This window comes from Myotis daubentonii, chromosome 6 (assembly GCF_963259705.1).
Source record: "Myotis daubentonii chromosome 6, mMyoDau2.1, whole genome shotgun sequence".
NCBI classification, from domain to species: Eukaryota; Metazoa; Chordata; class Mammalia; order Chiroptera; family Vespertilionidae; genus Myotis; species Myotis daubentonii.
In genome coordinates, this window is record NC_081845.1 from 36,790,357 (window position 1) to 36,818,095 (window position 27,739).

Consider the following 27,739-nt stretch of genomic DNA (forward strand, 5'->3'; position numbering starts at 1 on the left):
ATAAGAAACTAAGAAATATGTGCAGCTAATTTGAAGTGATAATGAAAAGAAGCATATTATTTTATGAAAACTTTTCAAGGTGACAAGTATTTTCCCCTTATTCCTCCAAAAGGCACTGAATAGTAATATAATCTATTTCTGATCAAAGGAACATGTGTTTAAAATAATGACTAATAATCAAATGTAACTAACTCTTGATTACTTCGATTGAGTTATTATCCTAATAATAGGAGTAATCTTTTTGTTGAGAAAACCATATTAAACATACAAACTTAATTTCATATAATTTATTTTATGGTGATAGTATCATGGTATGGGAAAATACTTTAAAAGTTAAGAGTGAAAGTGAAATTAATTCTTTTCCCCTCATTTCAGACAATCCATTGGACAATGAAAATTCTAGAACCCACTCTTCTGTGATTGCAACAAGCAAGCTCTCAGTAAAACCTTCCATCTTTCACAAAGATGCTGCTACATTAGAACCCTCATCTTCTGCTAAGATTACCTTTCAGTGTAAACACACAAGTGCCCTTTCTTCCCATGTTTTGAACAAGGAAGATTTAATTGAAGACTTTTCACAGCCAAACAATATAGAAAAAGATCTAGATCATTCAGTTGCTTCTTTTACAAATGAAAGCACTTACTCTGTGAAATACCCTGGATCTTTAAGCAGTACTGCCCATTCAGAAAACTCTCAAAAAGAAAGTAGTAAGAAAGATATCCTTCCAGTATCTTCCTGTGAAAATAGTGTTTTTGATTATGATGAAGATATTCCATCTGTTACAAGACAAGTACCAAGTAGAAAGTATACAAACATTAGAAAAATTGATAAGGATGCCCCTTTTATACATATAAACCGTCACACTAGCGAAAGTACATTGGGCAAAAATTCTTTCAACTTTTCTGACTTAAATCATTCAAAAAATAAATTATCTTCTGAAGGAAATGAAAAGGGAAACAGCACAGCTCTGAACAGTTTATTCCCTCCATCATTAACTGAAAATTGTGAATTGCTATCATGCTCAGGGGAGAATAAAACTATGGTACATTCTCTTGATAACATTGCTGATGAAAGTGGACTCAATAAACTTAAAATTAGATATGAAGAATTTCAAGAACATAAAACAGAAAAGCCAAATCTCAGCCAGCAAGCAGCACATTACATGTTTTTTCCCAGTGTTGTTCTTTCTAATTGTCTCAGTAGACCACAGAAACTCTCTCCTGTCACGTATAAACTACAACCCAGTAATAAACAGTCCCGATTAAAAATTAATAAAAAGAAACTTGTAGGTCATCAAGAGACTTATACCAAAACTAGTGAGACAGGATCAACAAAAGATAATTATATACAAAATAATTCTTGTAATAGTAATTCTGAGAAGAATAATGTATTGGCCAGTGATTTAACTAAAGTCACCCGTGGAGTTTTTGAAAATAAAACACCTACAGACAGTTTTATAGACTGTCACTTTGGAGATGGAACCTTGGAAACGGAACAGTCCTTTGGATTGTATGGAAATAAATACACGCTTAGAGCCAAACGCAAGGTAAATTATGAGACTGAAGATAGTGAGTCAAGTTTTGTAACACACAACTCAAAAATTAGCCTACCTCATCCCATGGAAATTGGTGAAAGTTTAGATGGAACTCTCAAATCTCGAAAACGAAGAAAAATGTCTAAAAAGCTGCCCCCTGTCATTATAAAGTATATTATTATTAATAGATTTAGAGGGAGAAAAAATATGCTTGTGAAGCTAGGAAAAATAGACTCTAAAGAAAAACAGGTAATATTAACAGAGGAAAAAATGGAACTATATAAAAAGCTTGCACCTTTAAAGGATTTTTGGCCAAAAGTTCCTGATTCTCCTGCAACCAAATATCCCATTTATCCACCAACACCAAAGAAAAGTCACAGAAGAAAAACAAAACATAAATCTGCTAAGAAAAAAACTGGTAAGCAACAAAGGACAAATAGTGAAAATATAAAAAGAACTTTGTCTTTCCGGAAAAAGCGTTCACATGCTATTCTTTCTCCTCCCTCACCATCTTATAATGCTGAAACCGAAGACTGTGACTTAAATTATAGTGATGTTATGTCTAAATTAGGTTTTCTTTCTGAGAGAAGCACAAGTCCCATAAATTCTTCTCCACCTCGGTGCTGGTCTCCCACAGATCCAAGAGCTGAAGAAATTATAGCTGCTGCAGATAAAGAAGCAGTGCTTTTTAAGGGACCTAATGTATATAATAGCAAGACTGTTAATTCCAGTATAGAAAAAAATAGTCGAGCAAGAACGCAGGTGAAGAAATCTAAAATAAAGCTTGTTAATCCCTCAGTAGTTACTAAGAAAAGGAACAAACGAAATCAGACAAATAAAATATTAGATGATGGGAAAAAGAAGCCGAGAACAAAACAGAAACAAAAAAGCGAAAAGGGTACATCGAGAAAACACATAACACTTAAAGATGAAAAACTAAAATCTCAATCTGGTACCGAAGTTACATTTGTGCTTAAACATCAGAATGTATCTGAGACCTCACAAAGTTCTAGTGATTCTCAACTACTTAATAAACAGAAAGATGTATCAGTAATGGGCTCTGCTATAGATCATTCCCTTTCTGCTCCCCAAACCGCTGGAATTCATGCACAACAGAATTTATCTGGCTGCTTTTCTTCTTCCTTAGAAAGCAAGAAGCCTGTAGATTTGCAAACATTCCCCAGTTCTCGAGATGATTTGCATCCTTCAGTTGTTTGTAATTCTTTGGGACCTGGAAATTCAAAAATTAATGTTCAAAGGCCTCATCGTCAAAGTGCCATGTTTACTCTAAAGGAATCAACTCTGATTCAAAAAAATATATTTGACCTTTCAAACCATTTGTCTCAGGTTGCACAGAATACACAGAGATCTTCGGGTATAATGTCCCCAAAGACAGAAGAGAATGCAAATACGCAAAAGAACTATGTGTCATCCTTTGGAAAATTAAATGAATATCGTAATTCCCTAGAATCAAAGCCAGACCAGGCATATGCCCCTAATTTTTTGCATTGCAAAGATAGTCAGCAGCAGCTTGTGTGCATGGCAGAACAGTCAAAGCACAGCGAAACTTATTCTCCAGGAAATGCAGCATCAGAAGAAAGTCAAATGTCTAATTACTTTGTAACTTCCCTGAGAAGTCCAATCAAGCAAATAGCATGGGAACAAAAACAAAGGGGCTTTATTTTAGGTGTGTCAAATTTTAAACCTGAGAGGGTAAAACAGAAATCATTGTCAGAAGCAGTTTCACAAACCAAAGCCTTTTCTCAGTGTAAAAGTCAAAATGTGTCAGCACCTTCAGCATTTGGTGAAGGACAGTCTGGACTGGCAGTTCTGAAAGAATTGTTACAGAAAAGACAGCAGAAAGCACAAAATGCCAATATTACGCAAGATCCATTATCTAATAACCATCAACCAAACAACAATATTTCCGTTCCCTTTGAGCATAACAAAACAACTAAACGAACACGATCCATAACATCTCCAAGAAAACCTCGAACTCCCAGAAGTACAAAACCTAAAGACAAAATCCCCAAACGTCTCAAAGTAGACCCCATAAATTTACAAAACTCTGGCCAGTTGGATAACTCCCTGTCAGATGATAGTCCCATCTTTTCTTCAGATCCGGGTTTTGAAAGTTGTTACTCACTTGAAGATAGCTTGTCTCCTGAACATAATTATAATTTTGATATTAATACAATTGGTCAGACTGGATTTTGTAGCTTTTATTCTGGGAGTCAGTTTGTCCCCGCTGATCAGAATTTGCCTCAGAAGTTCCTAAGTGATGCAGTTCAGGATCTTTTCCCAGGACAAACCATAGAAAAAGCTGAGTTTTTAAGTCATGATAACAAGAAGTGTGATGAAGACAAACATCATGCCTCAGACTCATCTTTGTGGATTAGATCTACTCTAAGTCCTGAACTATTTGATAAATCATCCATAGAGAGCACTGAGAATCATCGCCACAACCAGTGGAAAAATAGCTTCCATCCTCTAACAACTCGGTCTAATTCAATAATGGATTCTTTCTGTGTTCAGCAGGCAGAGGACTGTCTAAATGAAAAATCCAGATTGAATAGGAGTTCAGTAAGCAAAGAAGTGTTTTTTAGCCTCTCACAGCCTGGCAGTTCAGATTGGATTCAAGGTCATACCAGAAAAGAAATGGGACAATCTCTTGACTCAGTCAATGCCTCTTTCACTACAATACTATCCTCTCCTGATGGTGAACTTGTCGATGCAGCCTCTGAGGATTTAGATTTGTATGTTTCAAGAAATAATGATATATTGACACCAACTCCTGATAGTTCACCAAGGTCTGCCAGCTCTCCCTCACAATCTAAAAATGGCAATTTCACCCCTCGAACTGCTCACATTCTGAAACCACTTATGTCCCCTCCAAGTAGGGAAGAAATTATGGCCACTTTGTTGGATCATGACCTTTCAGAAACTATTTACCAGGAACCATTTTGCAGTAATCCTTCTGATGTACCAGAAAAGCCCAGGTAATCATTATTATATTTTCTCCTTGGGTCTCTCTGAATAATTATCACGTATATAACATTTGGTTCCTTACTGCTAGTTTTCTGACTGATACTGTATTTGTAAGTAGTATATCATTATGAAAACTATTTATAATTTGGACTTGTTAAGAAAATTCACAGAATAGCTGAGTGCTTACACCGGAGAAATTTCTTTAAGCTGATGAGTGTTGGTTTTGGATCTACTATAATTTAACACTGTCTCCATTAAGGATTAGAGATGCAAAGACTGGCTCTCTGTGATACGATGCCCCATTAAGAAGTACTTTAAAAGTATTATCATTTTTAAAATGGTGTTTATTTCTAAAATGGTAGGCTCATCATTTTTTAAAAGAACTTTATATTTTAAAGTGTTTGAAAGTGAGCATAGATATATTTTAAGTACTCTATGATATATCTCTAAGTGAAGATTAAGTTGTTTCTATGATATATATACCACCCTCTTGTTGCCAACATCTTTAGTCATCTGTTACTATTGTTAGTTTGTACAGTTATTAAGGGTGCAGGATGGAATTAACACTCCATTATCTCTTCTTTCTTTTAAGAATCCTTTCAGAGAAGTGATAACAGATATACATACACACAGCTAATAGTAAAATAGGCTGGAATCACAATACTGGTTTACTTACAAACTAGTAGTTAAGTTGGTATCCTATACCACCTGTATCACTGAGGTTAAGCATTTCTAGTAAGAGCTAAGTTGGGGAACATGACTTCATTCAGGTTTAAATTATGTTTTCTTATCCTGCCCTGTGTCTATGATCCCATTTACCTAAGCAGTTTCAGAAAGAGAGAGAGAGAGAGGCAATTTACTTCAGCCACCCAGTCAGAAGCAGGGGAGGTTGGCTAAAACTGCTGAGGCAGACCTTGCATAGTCTAATTGTGGAAAGAGATGTGAAGAGCCAACTAAGGCAAGAGGCTACACTGTATATATACGCTTTAGCAGCACCATGTTCCTGACCATAGGAAAAAACACAGTGAATGCCAGGCTTTTACCCAGCAGATTAGCAGTAATTCCTGCAGGAGTCCTTTAAGGAAACGTTGAAAAAAAGTAATCAATAAATATAGGGTAGAAGTTCCCTTCACTTGAAGGATAGAAATGTCCTCCCCAACACACTGTGTTTTTGCTTTGCTTAATACCCCCTTGTGGTCTTTAATATGAATGGGACTTTCTCTTTATTTCACTGCCAGAATGTATAAATGTCTGTTCCTTTGACATTTGTTTCCATTATTTGGGGAGCTTTGTCTTTAACAGTAGGCATGGTATATTTTTTAATTGAAGTCTTTTTTGCCGGGGTCCTGCCCCAGCGGGTCCAGGGGTCCCCAAAGGTGTGGACGGAGTCGGCGAAGAAGGAATGACACAGGGACTTCTCCAGCCAGGTTTGGTCGCCAGGTTCTAGTCAGGTTCTCTTGCCATATTTCTGTAGTCAGGTTCAGTCCAGGATCCCTTGCCATGTTCTCCCGCTAGGCTCTGTCTCTAGGCTCCGAGGCCAGTCCCTGTCCAGGATCCTCTGGCATGCTCTCGCCAGCGAAGTTCTTCTGTCCCTAGAGAACGTTCTGTGTAGGTTCTGTGCCTAGGCTCTGTCTCTCTTGGTCCTGTCTCCCAAGCCCTGTGTCCTTAGTTCTGTGTTCTGAGTTCTGTGTGTTTCTGTCTTGTTACAACTGTATTTATACCAGTTGATTCAATCCTATCAATCTCTATTACAAAGGTTAGGGCGTTTCTTATCTCCATTCCAGGGAGAAAAGATTATGTAGTTTAAGCATGATTGTTCGAAGTTAAAGGGATTAATTACCCGCCTGGCACTTAGTTGAGGGGTTTTATTCCCTCCCTAACTTCAGGGGAAAATCCCTACCTGGGGATTCAACCTTTCTCGGAGAGGTGACTTTGGTTAAAACACAGCGCCAAGAAGGTGAGCAAACATATTAAGAACCATATGCCAAATATGCCAGGTCCCTTGAAACAGCAAGGATGGACCGGCTCCCGGCACTTTTTTCTACCTCAGTCTTATACATCTTTTTAATTCTTAGTTAACATACATGTGCTAGTCATTAACTCTGTATTGCTGTATAGTTGTTATCTAACTTTGACATTTGTTATGCAGCTGAAATAGAAGGAAGACAGTCATTATTTTTGAAAAACAATTTTTTAAAAATCTATTTATTATAAAAAATTTAGGAAGTATAAAAGAAGACAAAAATGACACCATTATCTACCTGTAACAATCACTAATAATATCTTAATGGGTTTTCTTAGATTTTTTAAAAATGTATACAATTTTAATTTTATTTTTTTTATGAAATGTGATCTTACTGTAGTCACAATATTATATCCAGATTCATTCACTTAACATTATACATTAAAATTAACATAAACATTTTCTGAATTTATGAGTTTATCGTTTTAATGGCTACATAATATTCTTTCATGTATATTATCGTACTGAGATGTTCTTTATTTTGCCACTATAGATAATTATTTGATTAATATCTTCTTCATAAAGCATTTCTTATGTTTTGGATTTTTTTTCTCATAGCCCTTAAAGTAGGATTACTATAAAATTTAAGGCTCTTGATATATATTTTGACATGAGTTATAGTAGTTTCCATGCTGCTAATTATTCACGAAAGCTGAATTTACCATACTTCATCATTTAAAATTTTGGTTTCATTATGATTTATGTATCAAAATATTGCATTGGGTATGGTCTCATGGCATACATACTCATTTCCTTCAATAGAAATAATTCTTTTAATTTTTCATATAGCTGGGAATTGAGTACAAGGAAGGTGCTAGATTCTGGTTAAGTAGTATATCATTGTGAAAACTGTTCATAACTGTGACTCATTAAGAAAACTCACAGACTAGCTGAATGGTTGTACCTTGAATTAACTAGTAAGGGCCAAAATCTTTCCATTTAAAGGGGGAAAGGAACTGTGATAACCCTGATGCTTTTCCTTCAACTCCAAGTCAGAAAAAAAGAGACTCTGGTTCATTGAGTTTTGTCTAGAGCAGTGGTTCTCAACCTTCCTAATGCCGCGACCCTTTAATACAGTTCCTCATGTTGTGGTGACCCCCAATTTCATTGTTACAAATTGAACATAATGAAAGCATAGTGATTAATCACAAAAACAGTATGTAATTATGTATGTGTTTTCCGATGGTCTTAGGCGACCCCTGTGAAAGGGTCGTTCGACCCCCCCAAGGGGTCGCGACCCACAGGTTGAGAACCCTGGTCTAGAGAATGACCAGGACATTTGGGAAACCGTGCCTGAAAAGAAGTAATTGAAAAAACTAAAAACTGCCTTCTTACTCATGAAAGACGTACCTCAAAAGATAGACTTCTTTTATGTTGCTACAGAAGGCAGAAATAGTACAAATGTATATGTTAAAGAAAGGGAGAGGTTTAATTTTATAACTATTGAAAACTAAACTAAGCTACTTTTTAATTAGTGGCTCCCGACATGCATATACATTAGTAGCATTTAAGCTATGCATACTGTGGGCTCTGCCAACTCCCAAGATTTTTGTTAGTGTTAAACCTTGCCATGTAAGGAGGTGGAATTATGGTAATTTACCTCAATTATGAGTGATTGATTTTTTTTTAAGTTTGAGGAAATTTGAGAGGGCAGATGGGCATAAAAATTTGTTTGAACTTACTGTTGCTGCTAAACCACTATAGATAATAGAGAATGTAGAAAGAGGCTGTAGATAAAATCCAGGAATATAGTCTCTGATGACAAATTCTTCCATCGTTTTTATTTATATGTGGTAACAGTGAGAAATTATTTAAAACTAGCAGCCTGGTGCACAAAATTCGTGTCCAGGGGGTTCCCTGAGCCCAGCCTGCACCCTCTCCAATTGGGGACCCCTTGGGGGATGTTCGACTGCTGGACATCCCTCTCACAATTTGGGACCACTGGCTCCTAACGGCTCACCTGCCTGCCTGCCTGATTGCCCCTAACCATTCTGCTTGCCTGCCTGATTACCCCTAACCTCTCTGCCTACCTGCCTGATTCCACCTAACTGCCTCTGCCTGCCTGCCTGATCACCTCTAACTGCTCCCCTACTGGCTTAATCGCCCCCAACTGCCCTCCCCTGCCAGCCTGATCACCACTGCCTCTGCCTCAGCCCCCACCACCATGGCTTTATCTGGAAGGAAGTCAGACATCCGGAAGATGGCCGGTTGACCTGATCTAATTAGCATATTACCCTTTTATTAGTATAGATAGATTATATAGAATAGGATTGCTTAAATGGAGGAGAAAGCCTTTTTCAGCAGTAGGAGGTGCTCTTTGCAGACAAAAACACATAATCCCTATCTCTGGACTATGAGCAATGTACGTGTACCAGTTCCATTCCATTCCACTGCCAAGCCAGTTATTAAAAAAATGAACCACTTTCTTACACCTTACACCAAACAGCTGTTGCCCTTAAAACCCCTCCTCAGCCCCCACCTTCACAGTTCACCCAGATTAGGTTCTGATTGGTCGGTTTCTATGCCAGTCAGCGTCAAAAGCTCTGCCTCCTAGGCAGCCATTGGCTCTTCTGGGAAATCCAGAACGGCCCCACTGACTGCTGTCTCTCTCTCCCGGCCTCTCCAGCAGCAAAGGCAGCGCTGCGCGGCTGCTGATCAGGACCTGCCTCTCTCTTTGGGTCTCTCTCTGGGCCTGATGCGCAGCTGCTGCGCCCACCTTGCCCCACTCATCCCCCCTCCCCCCCGCCGCCCAGCCCGCTTGCCACCAGCTTTGTGGGCCGCGGGGGGCGGACCAAGAGGTGCTCCATGCACTTCCTGGTGAAGGGTCAGGTCATCCATCTGGTCATTTAGTTGTGACAGCCCTAGGCTATTAGTATAGATGAGTTAGAGGAAAGGAATCTGATGAGTTTGTGCCATCTCCTTGAAGAAAAGACGACTTCTTGGGCACATACAACAACAACAAATGCTTTCTTTTTCTGATATTAATGATGATTTTCCCCAAGGAAATCAATTTAATAGTCCATATACTTGTGAGGAAAGCATATTGAGACTGCACAAAATATATGTATGTAGGGGGGTATGGAAAGGGAAGAAAGAGATGGGCATTTTTAAAAATATTTTTTAATTGATTTGAGATAGGAAGGGAGAGAGAAAGAAAGAGAAAGAAATCAGTCAGCTCCTTCTTTCACCCACCCTGACTGGGAATGGAACGGGTACACGTACATTGCTCAACCAAATGAGCCACACCAGCCAGGGTGAGATGGGCATTTTTTAGACTCCAAATGGAACTTTAAAAATCTCTAGGATAGGGAACTAAATATTTTGGTAATTGTTCTTTGAGACAAAATAGTTGTTCTAAAATAACGTTATTTATAGGGAGATCGGCGGACGGCGTCTCATGGTAGAAACTCGACTTCCAAATGATCTAGCTGAGTTTGAGGGAGATTTTTCATTGGAAGGACTTCGTCTGTGGAAAACAGCATTCTCGGCAATGACTCAAAACCCAAGACCAGGGTCACCCTTTCGTAATGGCCAAGCATTTGTCAATAAAGGGTCAAGTAATAGCCATAAAATGGTGGAAGATAAAAAAATTGTTATTATGCCTTGTAAATGTGCCCCAAGTCGACAATTGGTTCAAGTATGGCTTCAAGCCAAAGAAGAATATGAACGTTCCAAGAAACTGCCTAAAACTGAGCCAGCTGGAGTTGTAAAATCTGCTGAGAACTTCAGCTCTTCAGTTAACCCAGATGACAAACCTGCAGTGCCTCCAAAAATGGATACAACTCCACATATACTCCCCACTACAGCACATACCAAGGAAGCTGTTGATAATTTTCAGATTGCTTTACAAGTTTCAACCACAGGATGTAGTCAAACTGCAAGTGAAAGTCAGATGCTGCCACCAGCTGTTTCTACAAATGATCCTGAGAAAGATGAAGATGATGATGATGACTATTATTCTAGTTATAGCTCCCCTGATTCTCCACTAATTCCACCTTGGCAACAAGCAGTATCCCCAGATCCCAAAACGTTGAATGGAGATGACCGACCCTTATCAGCAGTGGAGGAACTATGTTCCCTGGCTGTGGAGAACCTCTTAAAGCCAGTTAAAGATGGTATACAAAAAAGCCCCTGCAATGAGCCTCGGGATCCTCTTGTGATATCTCCGATCAATGTTAGGGCAAAAACTGGGATATGTGATTCACTTTGCCTTCATAGTACACCAATCATACAGAGAAAACTTCTGGAAAGACTTCCTGAAGCAACGGGCCTTAGCCCTTTATCAACAGGTAAGTTTCTAAATAACAGATTTTAATAGCTGTTCTTCAAAGATTAAAATGAAGACAATATTAGACTATGTTAATGAAAATGAGGGCTTTTTAAATGAAATTTTAGCTCGGCTAATAAGAGTATCGTTATTTTATCATGTCTCAGAAAAACATCACGTGGAAACTTTTTTAGTTTTGTACTATGAAATCTACATATGTCTTCGTCCTATCTTCTCACTTCTGGGTGAACTATAGGAGCCTTCTAAGAAACCTCACCTTCTCAACTTGATTTTTCCCATTGCCCATTTTTTCCATTTCCATTTTCCCTTTAATAATATACCCAAGTCTCTCTCCGAACTTTAAAATGGAAACAAAGCCAAACAACTGCTTTAACCTTAGATTCTCCTTCAAAGCCAAATTTTTAGATTTCTTAAATGTAACAAATTCTTTGCCTTGTACTCATTTCTCAACCTGCTCTACCTGGATTCTATCCCCATAATTTTACCAGTATGGCTCCTGCAAAGATTCTCAGTAACCTTTATATAGCTAAAGCCAATGGATGTTTTTCAGTCTTCCTATCACATGCCCTATAAGCAGCCATTGTCATATTGACCATTCCTTACTTCATGGAGCTTTTTCTCCCCTTGGCTTTTCTTCCTACTCCTGTTTATTCCTACTTGCTGTCCTTTGAAGTTAAACTCACATTCTCCGTTATTATCTAAACTAGGGGCCCGGTGCACGAAATTCGTGCACTGGGTGTGTGTGGGGGGGAGTGTCCCTCAGCCCAGCCTGCCCCCTCTCACATACTGGGAGCCCTCAGGCGTTGACCCCCATCACCCTCCAATCGCAGGATCGGCCCCTTGCCCAGGCCTGACGCCTCCGCCAGAGGTGTCAGGCTTGGACAGGGGACCCCCATCTCCCCCCGATCACTGGCTCTGGCCCCCACCCAGGCCTGAGGCCTCTGGCCCAGGAATCATACCTGGGCAGGGGACCCCCATCTCCCTCTAATCGCTTGCTCCACCCCCCGCCCAAGCCTGACGCCTCTGACCCAGGCTTCAGGCCTGGGCAAGGGGACCATCACATCCCCCCAATCCCCGGCTCCGCCCCCCACCCAGGCCTGATGCCTCGGCCAGAGGAGTTGACCCTCATCACCCTCCGATCACCAATCACCGGATCGGCCCCTTGACCAGGCCTGAGGCCTCTGGCCTAGGTGTCCGTCCCGGGCAGCGGGGACCCGCAGTGGCCCCGCGATCGTGGGCTCCGCTTTAGGCCCAGGCAAGGGACCCCTAGCTCCCGGGACTGCCAGCTTCGACCGTGCCCAGCTCCCATCGCTGGCTCCACCCCTACTTCCTGCTATCGCTGGCCAGGGTGGAAAAGGCACCCGATTCTCCGATCATGGCTGGGGGGCAGGGCAAAGGCGGCCCTGGGGCCGCCTTTGCCCTGCCCCCCAGCTCTTAGCTCCCCCCTGGGTTTCCGATCACTGTCAGTGGCAGGGGGCTTCTTCCTGCTTTCCCTTTCGCCTCCCTGCATTGTGCCTACATATGCAAATTAACCGCCATCTTGTTGACAGTTAACTGTCAATCATAGTTGGCAGTTAACTGCCAATCATAGTTGGCAGTTAACTGCCAATCATAGTTGGCAGTTAATTTGCATATAGCCCTGATTAGCCAATGAAAAGGGTATCGTCGTACGCCAATTACCATTTTTCTCTTTTATTAGATAGGATGTTGGGATTTATTAAGGCTTAGCCTTTAGCTTTCTTTACTCTTTACTTACTTTATATTCTCTCCCTATATTCTCTTCGTATGAGCAGGACTGTCTAATTCCTGCTCATAGTATTACTACAGATAATGCACAAGCTTAAATTTCCATTCAAACTCTCTTTTAAGCTTCAGAACACTATATACAACTGCCCATTTGGCATTTCTACTTGAATGCTCAAAGGCATCACAAGGTCAGTGTTTTTTTAGTTCATGTTCATTGCATGCATTCACTACCAAACACCTAACACACATGCCCACACACAGAAATCCACCTGGTCCTCTTTAAGTTTTCCTCATTTCAATGAATATTACCACCATCTCTGTTACTGAGTTACACAAGTCAGAAACATGGGATTTATTTGTTACGCCTACCCGATCCTAATTCCCTCACTACCCAGCCTGTGTGTGGTTTCCAATCTATTACTACAAAGTCCTGTAATCTTTTAGTTTCCTAAATTACACAGATCGCTCTACCACTACCGCTATCACTATAACCTTAGGCCAAACTGTTACCACCTGGTTTTCTACCCTAGCCTTCTTATCTATCCTTTGCAATTTCTCGGTCTTTTGCTCAGTAGTTGGAAAATCTCCATGCTGTTCCGTTATTACTATCCCATCTTTCTGTTCCAGCTCAAAAAAGCCTTCCTAACCTCCTGACTATATAAAAATTCCCAATTGTATTCTCTTTTGTTGTATTTACCCCAGTTATAATTTTACCTTTCTATATGTATTTGGTGAATGCCTGATTCTCTCTCTAGACCCCATGAGGATATAGACTGTCTTTCCCTCATCATCATAAATCCTGGAAAAATAAGTGAATGAATGAATTAAATGATTTCCTAAGATAATGAGTAAGGAATAAAACAGTAATTAAAATGTAAATGTTTTTATTTAAAATACAGAATTTTTTAAGTTATTTTGGTGGGGATCAGAAGATTGAATTGGTTTTGCTAGAGAATTTACAGAATAATATTCACAAATGTTATTAAGAATTTAGAACAACAAAAAGTTTTTAAAAAAACAGAAGCATATAATTTTGATATAAATATTAAATATTAAATTTCTTTCTACAGAACCAAAAACTCAGAAATTGAGTCATGAGAAAGGAAGTAATACTGACACTCGTAGAAGAATATTCTTAACAGAAGCAAAGGTAACTATGCTAAACATATTTAAAAATCAGTGGAAGATCCAGTCTTATTCTTAGATTTCAGTTAGATAATTGATAACTTTGTGTCTCAATTTTTAAAAAAAATTTTACTATATTTTTGCATCATTTTATTTACATCTTTGAGACAACAAGAAATTGCCTAATTTTTTTTTTTAGTTTCTTTTTGTTGTTGGGATCTAAAAGATTCTTATATGTAAATACAAATATTACAGAGAAAGTGAATATGATAGCCAAAATGTGGATTATGAGGATACAAATACATTAACTGATTACTGGCAATATCAGAACAGTCCAATGACAGCAGAGCTCAAGTAAGTGATTTTTGATCCCACCAAAAATATATCCTTTTTCTTGGTTTATTACTTTTTTTCTTAAATATAACATTATTAATTTTTTTCAGTTTATGTTACTAAATAACAAAGGAAAACATTATTATTGAAATTCTGAAAAATCATAAATATCTTTATTCCAATACTAAAAATATGGTAAAACTTAAAATATTATGTGAAAAAAGTATACAGTACATATATATCTTCAGAAATATATGATAGAAATCACTCCTGTATTATCCAATTGTCATAACTATCATGAATGACATAAGATATATTTTGGTGTTTCTATTTGGAGATTATAAACTTTTTAAAAAACTTTTCTTATTAAAGCAGAATTGTTGAATTACAGGCTATTTTAAAAACAAGTACCAGAGTATTGTGAATATAAATGGTTTGTGGGTTTGGAAATCAGAAAACATATTTTTCAGAAAAAAGAAAGATTATATTCTTTCTAAACCCATAAAGATTATTTATATTTTAACTCATCTTTCAGACACATGTTATGTTAGGGTAAAATACAAATCCAAAATTTCAAATCTTATTAACTAGCCAGACTTGTTGCAAATACTTTGCTTGCTTGTCATATTTCCAGTAAGGGTGAAGATAAATGTCCATGTGGTATAAATGTCAAGTCTCTACAAGACTATTATTTTCAATATTTGAGGCTTGTAAATCAAAGAACAACATATGGTTTGCTTTCAGATTATATCAGATATTTCTACATATATCCAGTTCTGGTATTTTGAATTACTCGCATGAAAAGAATTTTAATAAAATACTTATGGTTTCTTTTTGGACTTAAAGAGATATTATTAGTTTATCATGTATTACAAAACACATAAAGCATATTATTTAAATAGGAATAAGTAGTCAAAATAAAGAAAATGGTTGCTTATTTATTTTTTCTCTGGCTATGTGTTGTTGTTGTTTTTTTAATAGAATCAATTTGCAGCAGTAAATACCCCAAAGAAAGAAACTTCTCAGATCGATGGACCATCTTTAAACAACACTTACGGTTTTAAAGTCAGCATACAAAACTTACAGGAAGCAAAAGCTTTACATGAGGTAAAATTGCAACAGTAAGGACACATTCACTGTTTAACTCCTATGTTTTATGCTGTGGAACAAGTATGGAAATTTTTTATTGAGGAAGTAATACATTGAATTCTATACTTGTTAATCATTCTGTTCTTAAAATTCTTACTATTTTATGTATTCATTTATATGAAATAAGAGAAACTTTTAAAGCAACCATTAGTTCTTGAGACTGCTATGTGGTTTTACAACTTTCATAAATCTTATAACTGAAATTCAGTTTATAGAAGCTAAAATTAGAAAATAGTTTTTTAACTACTAGAAAAAATCTCTTATTCTGGATTGTTATATTAGGATGTTATATCACATTCGAAACATTTACTTGTGTTTTCTATTTGTTTGGCTCAGTGGATTAGTGCTTGCTACAATTCATTTGTTCACATAATCCCTGTATAACCCAGTTACTTTCACTGCACAGGCCATATGCCAAAGACTAAGGGATTGTCTTTAAAATGTACATTAGTCACAGGATAGATTGGAGAATATGTGTGAGTCACTATAAATTTATCTCTTAGAGAAAGCACAACTCAAGAACATATATTTGCCCAGCCAGCCAGCATGGTTCAGTGGTTGAGTGTCGATCTATGAACCAGGAGTCACAGGTTCAATTCCCGGTGAGGTCACATGCCCAGGTAGCAGGCTTGATCCCCATGTGAGGCATGCAGGAGGCAGCCAATTGGTGATTTTCTGGACTCTCTCTCTCTCCCGCTCCCTTGCTCTCTTAAATAAATATATATATATTTTTTTAAAAAAAACATATTTGGCCGAAACCGGTTTGGCTCAGTGGATAGAGCGTCGGCCTGCGGACTGAAGGGTCCCAGGTTTGATTCCGGTCAAGGGCATGTACCTGGGTTGCGGGCATATCCCCAGTGGGAGATGTGCAGGAGGCAGCTGATCGATGTTTCTCTCATCGATGTTTCTAACTAATTCTCTGTCCCTCTACCTTCCTCTCTGTAAAAAATCAATAAAAAATATTAAAAAAAAATTTAAAAAAATGTTAAAAACAACATATTTGATGGCAGTAGGTGAAAATTAGAGTATATTTTTATTATTTATACCTGTGCTATCAGTATGGTAGCCACTAGCAATGTGGCTATTGAGAACTTAACATTTGGCTTATATGTCTAGGAACTGAATTTTAAATTTAACTAACTTAGGTTTAAAAACTGATACTTGACTCATTTATTAGAAAACTTTTAAGTATGTTTGGAACAACTTAGGAATGTAAAACTACTTCAACTGTAAATTTTATGATACCTAAATACAGTTCAAGTACTTTCATAAAAAATTGTGTCCACATTGAAATTTGCTATAAATGCACACTAATTTTGAAGTCATAATAGAAAAAAAGAATGTGAAATATCTCATTCATAACCGCTTATATTGATTTCATATTTTAAAAGGTAATATTTTAGATATATTGAATTAAATGAAAGTATTTCTAAATTAATTTAACCCATTTTTACTTTTTTCCAATGTAACTACTAGAAAATGTAAAATTACGTATTTGATTTTCATTGTATTTTTTAATGGACAGTGCTGGTTTATATAGTTGTTTTATGTCTTTACCTTGAGAGCAGAGAATTCATTTTTTTATTTTTTGGGTTTTTTTTGTTCTAAGGTCAATTCTATCTTAAACTGATCTAAACTTGGATAAGCATAGACTTAAAAAAAAAAATTTAAACCTTGTCCTCATTTAACCCTAAATTTGAACTAAGAATTGTACATTTTTAGAATTAGGTTAGAATATAGCCTAACTTTCTAAATATATATTTATACATTTTTTTCATTCAACTTTACTTCCTGCTTTATACCTGGCCCTGTATTATCCCCTGAATCTCAGATAAATTAATTAATAAACTCAGGAATACATATTTTATCAAGTACATTTCCAAAATTAGAAAATTAAAATACTTTGTTAAAATGTATTTATTAGAGCAGATTTAATAGATCTTAGCAAAAGGATTTTTAAATTTGATTACTCTTTTATTATTTGAAAAACATACATTTCTTCTTATACTATTACTTTACTCACATTACCCTATTTCAGAATCATAAGCCTTCTTAAAGTTGAAATCACTTGGGAAGTCTGACAGGTTGCTTCATAGCTTCTTCCCAACACAGGCTTTTTTAATCTCAAGGCACACTCCAAACAGCCACCTGGTGGTCAAATTAGGAACGAACCCAAAAATATCTCTGCACTATGCTCTGTTCCTTTTTCTAGAAATTGTGCCCATGGCATGTTTCTTCTGTTTTCCATTACCATGGACTAATCTTTCTCTTCTGCATATACATTTTCAAACAGACAAAAAGGGTTATAATCCTTGTCCCCCTTCTCATTTATCTCTTTCCTAGTTACACTAAGTAAATCTCTCAGTCTCTTCTTTCCTTAGTTTTTTTTTTTTTAATACACCTAAGATTATAATGCATTTTATATTAAGGAATCGAAAAGCAACATTTGAATCTGAAATTTGGCCTGTTAAATAAATTAGGCTCCTCCAAGACTCTTTTGACCTGAAATTTCTTTAGTCATCTTCATAACCTTTCCACATGTTGATTTTTTTTCTAATTAAACTGGATTTTTAGGTTTTGTTTTCTTTGGATTTAAGGAGAGTTTTCCCATTTTACATTTTTGTATATACATGCTTATTGTTTTTTTAAAAAAATCAAGCAGTCCTGAAGAATATACACTTAAAAGTTCTTTCCCTGAGCTCCCCCTAATGGTTTGATTTTTTTCTAATCTTTGTTTTTTTTAAAATAGAAACAGCAACATATTTCTCAAGGACAGTGGTGGATTTGTAGATATTTGTTTTATTCCTTATAACTTATATGTGCGTGATTAATGTTTTTTATATTTTAAAAAGTACTTATGAATTTACTAATAATTTACTAATGAATTCATGTAGTATTACATGTACATGGGAAAAATTCCAATCCGTACAAAAAGATTTACAGTGAAAAAGTAAGCTTTCCTTTCACCTCAGGCTAGCAATCTCCTTACAGACAATAAGCAGATCTATGTTTTTTATGCCTTTTGCAGAGATTATGCATATGCTTAGCCTTTTAAAATATATAGATACATATAGATATTTTATTTCAGAGAAGAAGGGAGAGGGAGAGAGAGATACATCAATGATGAGAGAGAATCATTGATCGGCTGCCTCCTGCATGCCCCCTACTGGGAATCGAGCTCGCAACCCAGAGCCCACAACCTGCAACCCGAAACCCAGGATGTATCCAGGACCAGAATCAAGACGTGACCTCCAGGTTCATAGGTCGATGCTTAACTTTTCTCACACACATGCAGTATGAGCATACAACACTCGCTGGTTCTATTTATCAATGTTTTATGGTGATCTTTCCATATTACAACATAATAGATCTGGCTCATTCTTTTGAAAATTTTAAAGGTTACAGAATATTTCATTGTTTGTGGTCTTTATGGATGCCACATAATTTATGAAACCAATCCTCAACTGATTTTTAGTCTTTTATTGTTTATAAAAGACTGAAAATATCACAATCTTCAGTGAACATTCTTGTGCATATAATTTGTCTAAATATATGAGTATATCTGCAGGATCTGTTCTCAGGAGTAGAATTGTTGGATCAAAGGTTATGTCCATTTTTAATTTTTCGGTATTTCTTAATTGTCCTCCAAAGGGATTTAACAAAATCTATTTCCATCACTAGTGAGTGCCTTGCATTTATATTTCTTCAACAGTTGGCATGCAAGATAAATACAAAATACAAATCCTTTATTAAATATATAAGATTTGAGTAATTGCCAATATTGGACCATAGCCTACTATTTCCCATTGCCAGATATATGTACTTCACTGGTATAATTATGGCTATAATTTTAGCTATAATCATGTTTGCTTTTCTTACCCAGAGTTTTTACTTGCTGTGTCTTCATTTTAGAAAGAGAACTAAGGATTGCAGTTAAGAAAAGTTTTTATTGGCATAGGAAAATAAGTTTTAAAAGAAAAATATTACATTAAAATTTTCTTTTAATCTTTATTGCTGAAAGTATTACATATATCCCCTTTTTTCATCCATTGACCTCTTCTAGCCCGCCCCTGTCCTCACCCCCTACCCCAGGCTTCTCCACCCTATTATTGTCTGTGTCCATGGGTTATACAAGTTCTTTGGTTGATCTCTTCCCACCCACCCTCCATTGCCTTCCCTCTGAGATTCGACATTCTTGCATTATATGTCAGACAAAATGTGCATGGGCAAAAATCTGGCTGTTGTGTAGTTGATACCATACAATTCTTATGATTTTTCTTTTCAGGAAAAACTATAACAATCTGCCTAGTACATACAAAAGTCTAAATTTAAGTAGCCTCAAGTAGTAAAGAATAAGTAGGAACTTCAAATTTTAAAAATCTGTTTTTAGTTTGAACTGTAGGTAAAACTACAGTTAACTGTGTAGATAGTAAAAGGTAACAAACTTTTGAATATATAACTACTTGGACTAGTCATTCAAACAGAAATTAAGAAAATATGTATTGACATTGAAAAATTATAAGCAAATTTTCTAAAATAAAAACATGAATTGATTTAATTTAATCTTAGAAGTGAACATTTTTAGCTTTGATCTGTAGAGTATTAAACTGTTACTGTGTCCTTTGTGGCCATGTTTTTCTGTAATTTTACATATATATTTCCTTGGAGTCTTAGTGAAACAGTTTTTTCAGCATGTCTTAAAAGTGTTTAAAAACATATTTTAATTTCCTTTTATAGATACAAAACCTTACCCTCATCAGTGTGGAGTTACATGCTCGAACTAGACGAGACTTAGAACCAGATCCTGAATTTGACCCAATCTGTGCTCTGTTCTACTGCATCTCATCTGATACTCCACTACCAAATACAGACAAAACAGAACTCACGGGTGTTATAGTGATTGATAAAGACAAGACAGTCTCCAGTCAAGGTAGTGTTGTTCATTTTTATTAGTTTATACCTACACGCCTGTCTGGAATTCTAAACCAAGCCAGTATAAGGAACTTCTTTCTAAAGAAGGCCATATAAGGCCACCAGGGGGCAGTCAACCAGTCACTATGACATGCACTGACCACCAGGGGGCAGACGCTCCAGTCAGTAGGTTAGCTTGCTGCTGGGGTCCGGTTGATCAGGACTGAGCTAGATGGGCGGGACATGCCCTGGAGCCTTCCCGCAATCCCTCCCTGGCTGGCCAACTTACCACATCCCTCCCTGGCCCCGATTGTGCACTGGTGGGGTCCCTCAGCCAGGCCTGCGCCCTCTCGCAATCCAGGACCCCTCAGGGGATGTCGGAGAGCCAGTTTCGGCCCAATTCCACAGGCCAGGCTGAGGGACCCCACTGGTGCATGAATTCGTGCACCAGCCCTCTAGTACAATATAAAGATCTTAATAAAATTTCCAATTAGAATATATCATTTCTTCTAAATATTATTTTCTAAAATACTAATTGTTGATACTGAAATCAAATGATTATGTATCTTTAGGTTAGATAGGCAGTCTTATATATGCAGTGCTGGTATTTTGTGGCTAATACAGAGCTTCTGTTTGCTTTAAGAAGTTACAATTATCAGTTAATGATTTATAAGAGACTTTTAAGATACAATCTAATTTTGTTTATATCTCTTCCTAAATACATAACATTTGGTCCAGAGGTTGTTTATAGAGTATCTATACTAATAAAAGAGTAATATGCTAATTAGACCGGGAGACCTTCCGACGTTCTTCCAGACAAAGCCGCGGGCTTGGTCGGCCTGCAAACTGCCCCCAAACGGCCCTCGGCTCCTCACCCAGGCCGGCCACACCCCTCCAGCAGGTACCCTCATCCTGATGGGGGCGTGGCCAGCCTGCAAACGGCCCTCAGCCCCTTGCCCAGGCTGGCCCCATCCCCCAGCAGGGACCACCACCCCGATGGGGGCGTGACCAGCCTACAAACCGCCCCAGCCTTCCTTGCCCAGGCCAGCACCGCCCCTGATGGGCACGTGTCCAGCCTGCAAACCCCCAGAAGCCCCTCGCCCAGGCCGGCCCCACCCCCAAGGCGATCCCCACCCTGATCCAGGATCCCCTTCAGGGCAGACCAGCCAGCTCCCATCCATGCACCAGGCCTCTATACTAATAAAAGGGTAATATGCTGATTAGACTGGACATCCTTCTGGACAAAGCCATGGTGGTAGGGCCGAGGCAAAGGTGGTTAGGGGTGATCAGGCCAGAAGAGGAGGGCCGTTGGGGGTGATTAGGCGGCGGGGGTGGGGGGCAGTTGGAGGCGATTAGTCTGGCGGGGGGCCCCTTGGGAGCCTGCAGGCCGGCATTGGGGGGCAGTTGGGGGCGAGCAGGCTGGCAGGGAGGGGAGTTGGGGGCGAGCAGGCCAACAAGGGGTGGCAGTTGGGGGCGAGAAGGCAGGCAGGCAGATGAGCAGTGAGGAGCTAGCAGTCCCTGATTGCAAGAGGGATGTCCGACTGCCAGTTTAGGCCCGATCCCTGAGGGGTCCCTGATTGGAGAGGGTGCAGGCCGGGCTGAGGGACACACACACACACACACACACACAAACACCCTGCATGAATTTCGTGCACTGGGCCACTGGTACCATATAAGGCATTTTATAAAACACAAAATGTCCCTCTGTAGTTTTAAATGGTAATAAATGAATTCAGTCAACTGAAAAGAACTGAACACAATTATATAGGAATTTGCAGTTTAATCATTGGTGTGCTTGAGCTGGCTTTTACCAGCTCACAAGCCAATGAATATATCATGGCTTCTTATTTTGAACTAGTTGATGTCACATTGGTAGCTTGAAGTCAGCCATGGGGGGGACATCTTTATGTCATGGAAATAGGTAAGCACTACAAATTGGCGCTTCCTTCTACTCCTGGAGAGGTTATTGTAAACATTTTCCAGAATACTGCTGATTAAAGTATTCTCTACTAAGCGAAACTTTGCCTGTAGGAAGAGTAAAGACACAAATGAAGTAATAACATTTCTTTTCAGGTGACATTATCTGGAGAATTTTGTGAATATAAGACTTTTCAGGAAAATGTGAAATTTGAATTTTTAAATTTTCTTAAGGTTTTTTTTAAAGACATTTTTCAAGAAATTGGGTTAATTTTGTATTTACTTTGGGGAAACACTCGCTTAATTTGAACTCTTTCAGTAGCATAATTTCACTCAAAAGTAAGGAACAGCCCTGGCTAGGTAGCTCAGTTTGGTAGAGCACTGTCCCTCTATGCCAAGGTTACAGGTTTGATTCCCAGTCAAGGCATATACAAAATCAACCAATGAATGCATAAATAAGTAGAACAACAAATCAATGTATCTCTCTCTCAAATTAATAAATAAAAAAATATTTTAAGTAAGGAACAATAGTCCTTACACAGTTATATATAATATACATTTTGTTTATTTCTTAGATATCAGATATCAGACCCCGTTACTCATTAGATCTGGAATTACAAGACTAGAAGTTACCTATGCTGCTGATGAGAAGGGACTTTTTCAAGAAATTGCAGATATAATAAAGAGGTACTGGTTTGTATTTTTTATTTTTTGTTTGTTCAGAGAATACTTTCATCCTGTTGCTGGTTAATATAAATGAAGGTCGGAAAAAGGGAGAGAACTCCTTCCTGTTGAAATAGAGTTATCCCTGAAAAGATTTTGCCCTCACTTCCCACCACCTCTGTCAAGTTAGGGATTGGAAAAAGAATATTCTATCCTCAAGATTGAGGGGTCAGTGAAAGAGATATTGGCTTAGCCTCTAGCTTTCCCAGTTAGATTTTAGCATGACTTTTCTATGCTGGTGAAATAATGAGGAACTATAGCAAACTTATTCATTAAATAGGCTTTACCATGGAGGCCAGCCACCATTTCAATAAACTTTTTTTTTTCCTAAGTAAATGTTTTCTGAGCTCTAAGCAAACTAATATTTCTAAAAAGCTTTGGAATGCAATCTGTTCATAAATTTAATTTAAAAATAAAGTAAGTGGTTCTTTTGCATTTTCTCAAGAGTATTATTCTGGGTAGCCATGGACTCTCTTATTAAATGTTTCACTTTTCCAGGAACTTAATATTTCTGCCCATTGCAAGCTTTAGGATTTTAAATGCCTAAATCAGGCTAGAAAATACATTCTGAATCCTGATGTGTGGATAAAAGCTGGTTTTGAGCATGTTACTTTACTCGATCCTCTCTTTAGTTGACTTCTTGTAAAATTTAGTTGAACTTTATACTGGAATTCTTGTAAAGCCTATAAAACTGAAATTATATTCTGATATTCTATGCACTCAACATCTGACTGTATCCAAAATAGGTTGACATAAACCATTTTGAAAATTAGAAAACCAGAAAATGTTTTCAACAAAACAAAATTAAATTAAATGTCAGAGCATCAAAAATGATATGCTACTACCCACTACATTTGGGAGGAAAAAATGATGTATTTTTAGCATTTATAGCACTGGTGACTGGATGGATTCCCATCCATTTGAGTCTTGCCATTGTCAGTCCTACCATTTATCTTCTCACAGAAGTTGTCATCAACATGTCAGAAGCTTTCATGCCCATCCTTTTACATCGTTAAGCAGCTCAGCAAAAGGAAAACGTCAGCGTTTGTGTCAATACCGTTTTGTATGCCAGCACACATCCAGTCCTGGCCCTGGGCTTCGTGTGCTTGTCTTCTCCCTATTGGGTGTATTCCCAACACAGGATTACCTGCCAGCATGGAGAGTTTCCTCAATCACGTGCAAGTGCAGTACTTTCTAAAATGTCTATAACATGAATTATACTGGTCATTAAGGGAAAAAATGCAGTAAAGTAAAATAAAACTAACTTTTAATTCTTACTCCAAAAGATCATATGATTATTATAAAGAGAAAAAAAATGCTAAAATATCAACATTTCAATTCTGTAATGTTTTTTATATTAGTCCAAACAAACCTCTAAAAGCTTATTTCATTCTTGCACCTCTTTGGTTGAGTACCTACTCCATACAGGCTTTGTTAAAAGCATAGGCTTTGGATCTGTATTTTTTTTGTCTCAGGCAAGTTAATGTATCTCTAAGCTTTAGTGTCCTCATCTGTAAATGGGTAATGGGTAGGATAATTAAGTGAGATAATGCACAAGAGGCTCACGCTGATCAGTACTTAAATGTTAACTCTGTGTAACGTGCAGTGCTGGATGCTAGATACAAAATTGAATAAAATATAGGTGCATACTCACAGAGTTTTATTAACTTTATTTTTCCATTCTTAATATTTACTCCTCAGGTGGCAAACACAAAAAGTAGTATAAAACAATATTAAGCAAGTAAAACTAAATCCATTATCTTCTTGTCACAATAATTTGTCTCTTTCTGTATTTTCTTGAACTGTTAATAATTTTCCATTTTCCCAGACTTCCTAGTTTAAATAAAAGCTTTGAGTCCTCCCTTTTTCTTTTCCCAACTTCCATACAATATATCTTACCCACTTAACCTCAGGTATTTCTCAAAACCATTCCTTCTCCTCCATGCTGATTGCCACTGGCCTACTTACAGCCCCCTCAGCTCTCATCTGTGCAGATGTTGGGTTATTTAAAATATTAGTTGTGAAATAGCTTTTTTTTTTTGCCTAGGCAAATAAAATCATTTTCGTGTTTCTGTTGCTTTTATTTTCTCCACACTTACTTTCTTCACCACTGATCCCTGCTACCTAACCTTGTTTTTTCTATAACTTTCAGAAAACCTGATAGACAAAACAAAATTCATAAAAATTAAAGAACAAGCCCTGACTGCATTGGCTCAGTGGATAGAGTGTCGGCCTGTGGACTTAAGGGTCCCAGGTTCCAGTCAAGGGCATGTACCTTGGTTGCGGGCACATCCCCAGTGTGGGGGGTGTGCAGGAGGCAGCTGATTGATGTTTCTCTCTCATCGATCTTTCTAGCTCTCTATCCCGCTCCCTTCCTCTCTGTAAAAAATCAATAAAATATATTTTTAAAAAATTAAAGAACAAGTTACCAAGATTATGTTATTGTCACCAAACGTTTCCACAGAAAAAATATGGAAACCTTGAAATTTTGAACTTGTAACAAATGCTTTAAGAGTCTCAAAACTAAACAGCCTCTAGGTCAAAAAATAAATATACTTAATAGAGCTGAAAAATATTGAAACAACTACATAATTCTTCTAAAAGAACAAAATCTATTTAATAAATCCATTAAGAGAAGCATAGGGTAACTTTTTGTTGTTTTTTCAGCCATCATCTTTGAGCAGTGACAGTTTATAAAACAGACAACTTTTTAATTGAGAAAAATAATTTTTCAAAACATTAGCAAGCCCGGCAAGAGTGGCTTAGTTGTTTGGAGTGCCCCATGCACCAAAAGGTTGCCAGTTCAGTTCCCAGTTAGGGCACCTACCTGGGTTTGGGGTTAGAAGGAAGACAACTGATTAATGTTTCTCTTTCACCCCTTCCTCCTTCCCCTCCCCGTCTCCAGTTGACTGCAGTAGTGTGTTGTGTGTATATAGGAATCCTTCAAATCTATCCCTGACAATCCTTAGAGTCACTTGACACTTCTACCCCGATTTCTTAAGTTTAAACATTACGTAGTTTTACTGGGAGATGCACTTGTCTTACAGATAGTTCACCTTTGACTGCTCTGAGAAGTTGCTATCAATGACAAATGTATATTAGATGTTATGTTAAAAGACTAATGAGCAGGAAAGGTGTTGGGAGATTCCTTAAGTGCCCTCGGATCTTTCTGAATTTTCTTTTTAAGAATTAATCTACCTTTTTAAGCCTTTGATTTCTGAGACTGAGAATTTGCCTCATTGTTGCATTTTGCCTTACTTCCTTTATCTTTGTCTCCTGACAAGTTGAGGGCTAAGTCTGTGGTATAACAGTGGATCACAAGCAGATCACCAGATTTTAAAATTTACATTATACAATGTATTTTGATAGGGCCTTTAAGGAATAGAAAAAATAAAAAGAATGCCATTGCAGAAGTTTGAACTTGGTTTTTTTTATATCAGCTACTTAAATCATCCAGGATTAAAAATGAGACATTTTTGTGACATTCTTATAAGTAAGAACTAAAGCCATTCAACACCCATTTTAAGAAAGAAGCTATGGCCCAGCTGGTATGGTTCAGTGGTTGAGCATTGACCCATGAACCAGGATATCACTAGTTTGACCCCCCAGTCAGGGCACATGCCCAGGTTGCAGGCTGGATCCCCAGTTAGAGGGCATGCAGGAGGCAGCCGATCTATGTTTCTCTGTCATTAATGTTTCTCTCTCTCCCTCTCTCTCTAAAATCAATAAACATTTTTTTTTCTAAAAAGAAAGAAGCTATGGAAGTATAAAATATTAGCAAAACAGTTTATACCTGCTGATCTGCTCATGATCCACTGTTATACCACAGACTTGCAGAGTAGCTATATTAGCTTCTACCAGTAAATTAGTATAATTCTGTACTGCAGGCATTGGCCGATACTCCAGGAGTTAAGTGATATAATCTGGACATTCCACAATTCAGAGTGACTTTATAAGCAGTAATGTAAAACACAACTTTATAACTTTTTGTGATCTTTCACCTGTTTGGGGTCTTTAATAAGCAATACAATAATCAGAGTAATTTGGAGCTTCTAATTTGATAGAGTTACTGTAGTTTTTGCTCTCAATTTATGACTGTAATCAGTTCCTCTCTTCCCACCGCGTTCTTCCATGGTTAGATGCAGATTATCAGTTCAGTTTACCAGTGCAGCTCAACACAATGAGCAAATTTCCTCCTAGTTTCTGATGCTTATCTTTCCCACATTAATCTCACTCCTTTAATATTTCAGTCTTCCATTAAACTGAGTCACTTTCCTCTTAAGTTTAGAGGACAAACTTATCATTACTGAGGCCTTATTTCATGTAAGGATCAGGTCATTACTAAAATCGAGTGAGAAATGGAAGACATTTTTATTTTCTTTCTCAGCATTAAAACTATTTAAGGACAGTATAGGTTAGAGAGGTAGAGAAATGGCAACAGAATTACCTGGGAGAATTCAGAACACAATATCCATACATGCCCTCACACTTCACCCTGCCCCTACCTGCATTGTACTTTCAATCATACCCTTGCTCATGTACTTCAGTGGTAATTCCTCCCTCCCACCCCAATTTCTATCAGCCTCTTTCCCAAGTCAGATCAAATAAATACACAGTCTAAATGAAAACGGTACTTACTTTATAAAAGTAGCATCAAACCAAGAGCTTCTACTTGGCCAACTCCTTCCTGTATAGCAGTTTTATAGGTGCCACTGTATCATCCCTTTCCCATTGAGAAACATAGAATATAGATTTTTATTTTTATACTTTATATCATGAAGAAACAATTCTTCTGGTAAAAGGTTTCAATGTGTGGTCCTTTTTTCATTCCTTCTGTAGGTATGACCCTGATATTCTGCTAGGGTATGAGATTCAGATGCATTCCTGGGGTTACCTCTTACAGAGGGCTGCTGCCTTAAGTGTCGATTTATGTCAGATGATCTCTCGGGTGCCAGGTATGTAGCACTGTGAACGTTTTATGGGTCAACCACAGAGCAAATT

The 27,739-nt window shown here is 37.6% G+C and overlaps 1 protein-coding gene across 12 annotated transcripts in view; it reads left to right on the plus strand.

Moving 5' to 3' along the window:
* The window catches only part of REV3L (REV3 like, DNA directed polymerase zeta catalytic subunit), a 166,410-nt gene that overhangs the window by 97,733 nt on the left and 40,938 nt on the right, over nucleotides 1-27,739 (plus strand). For all 12 annotated transcript variants that reach the window (XM_059700674.1, XM_059700680.1, XM_059700679.1 and 9 more), the window contains 7 exons: nucleotides 376-4,534; nucleotides 9,922-10,835; nucleotides 13,651-13,730; nucleotides 15,020-15,145; nucleotides 19,925-20,117; nucleotides 22,591-22,702; nucleotides 27,578-27,693. In XM_059700674.1, the coding sequence (XP_059556657.1) occupies nucleotides 376-4,534; nucleotides 9,922-10,835; nucleotides 13,651-13,730; nucleotides 15,020-15,145; nucleotides 19,925-20,117; nucleotides 22,591-22,702; nucleotides 27,578-27,693 (5,700 nt within the window). The remainder of the gene's footprint in view (nucleotides 1-375; nucleotides 4,535-9,921; nucleotides 10,836-13,650; nucleotides 13,731-15,019; nucleotides 15,146-19,924; nucleotides 20,118-22,590; nucleotides 22,703-27,577; nucleotides 27,694-27,739) is intronic.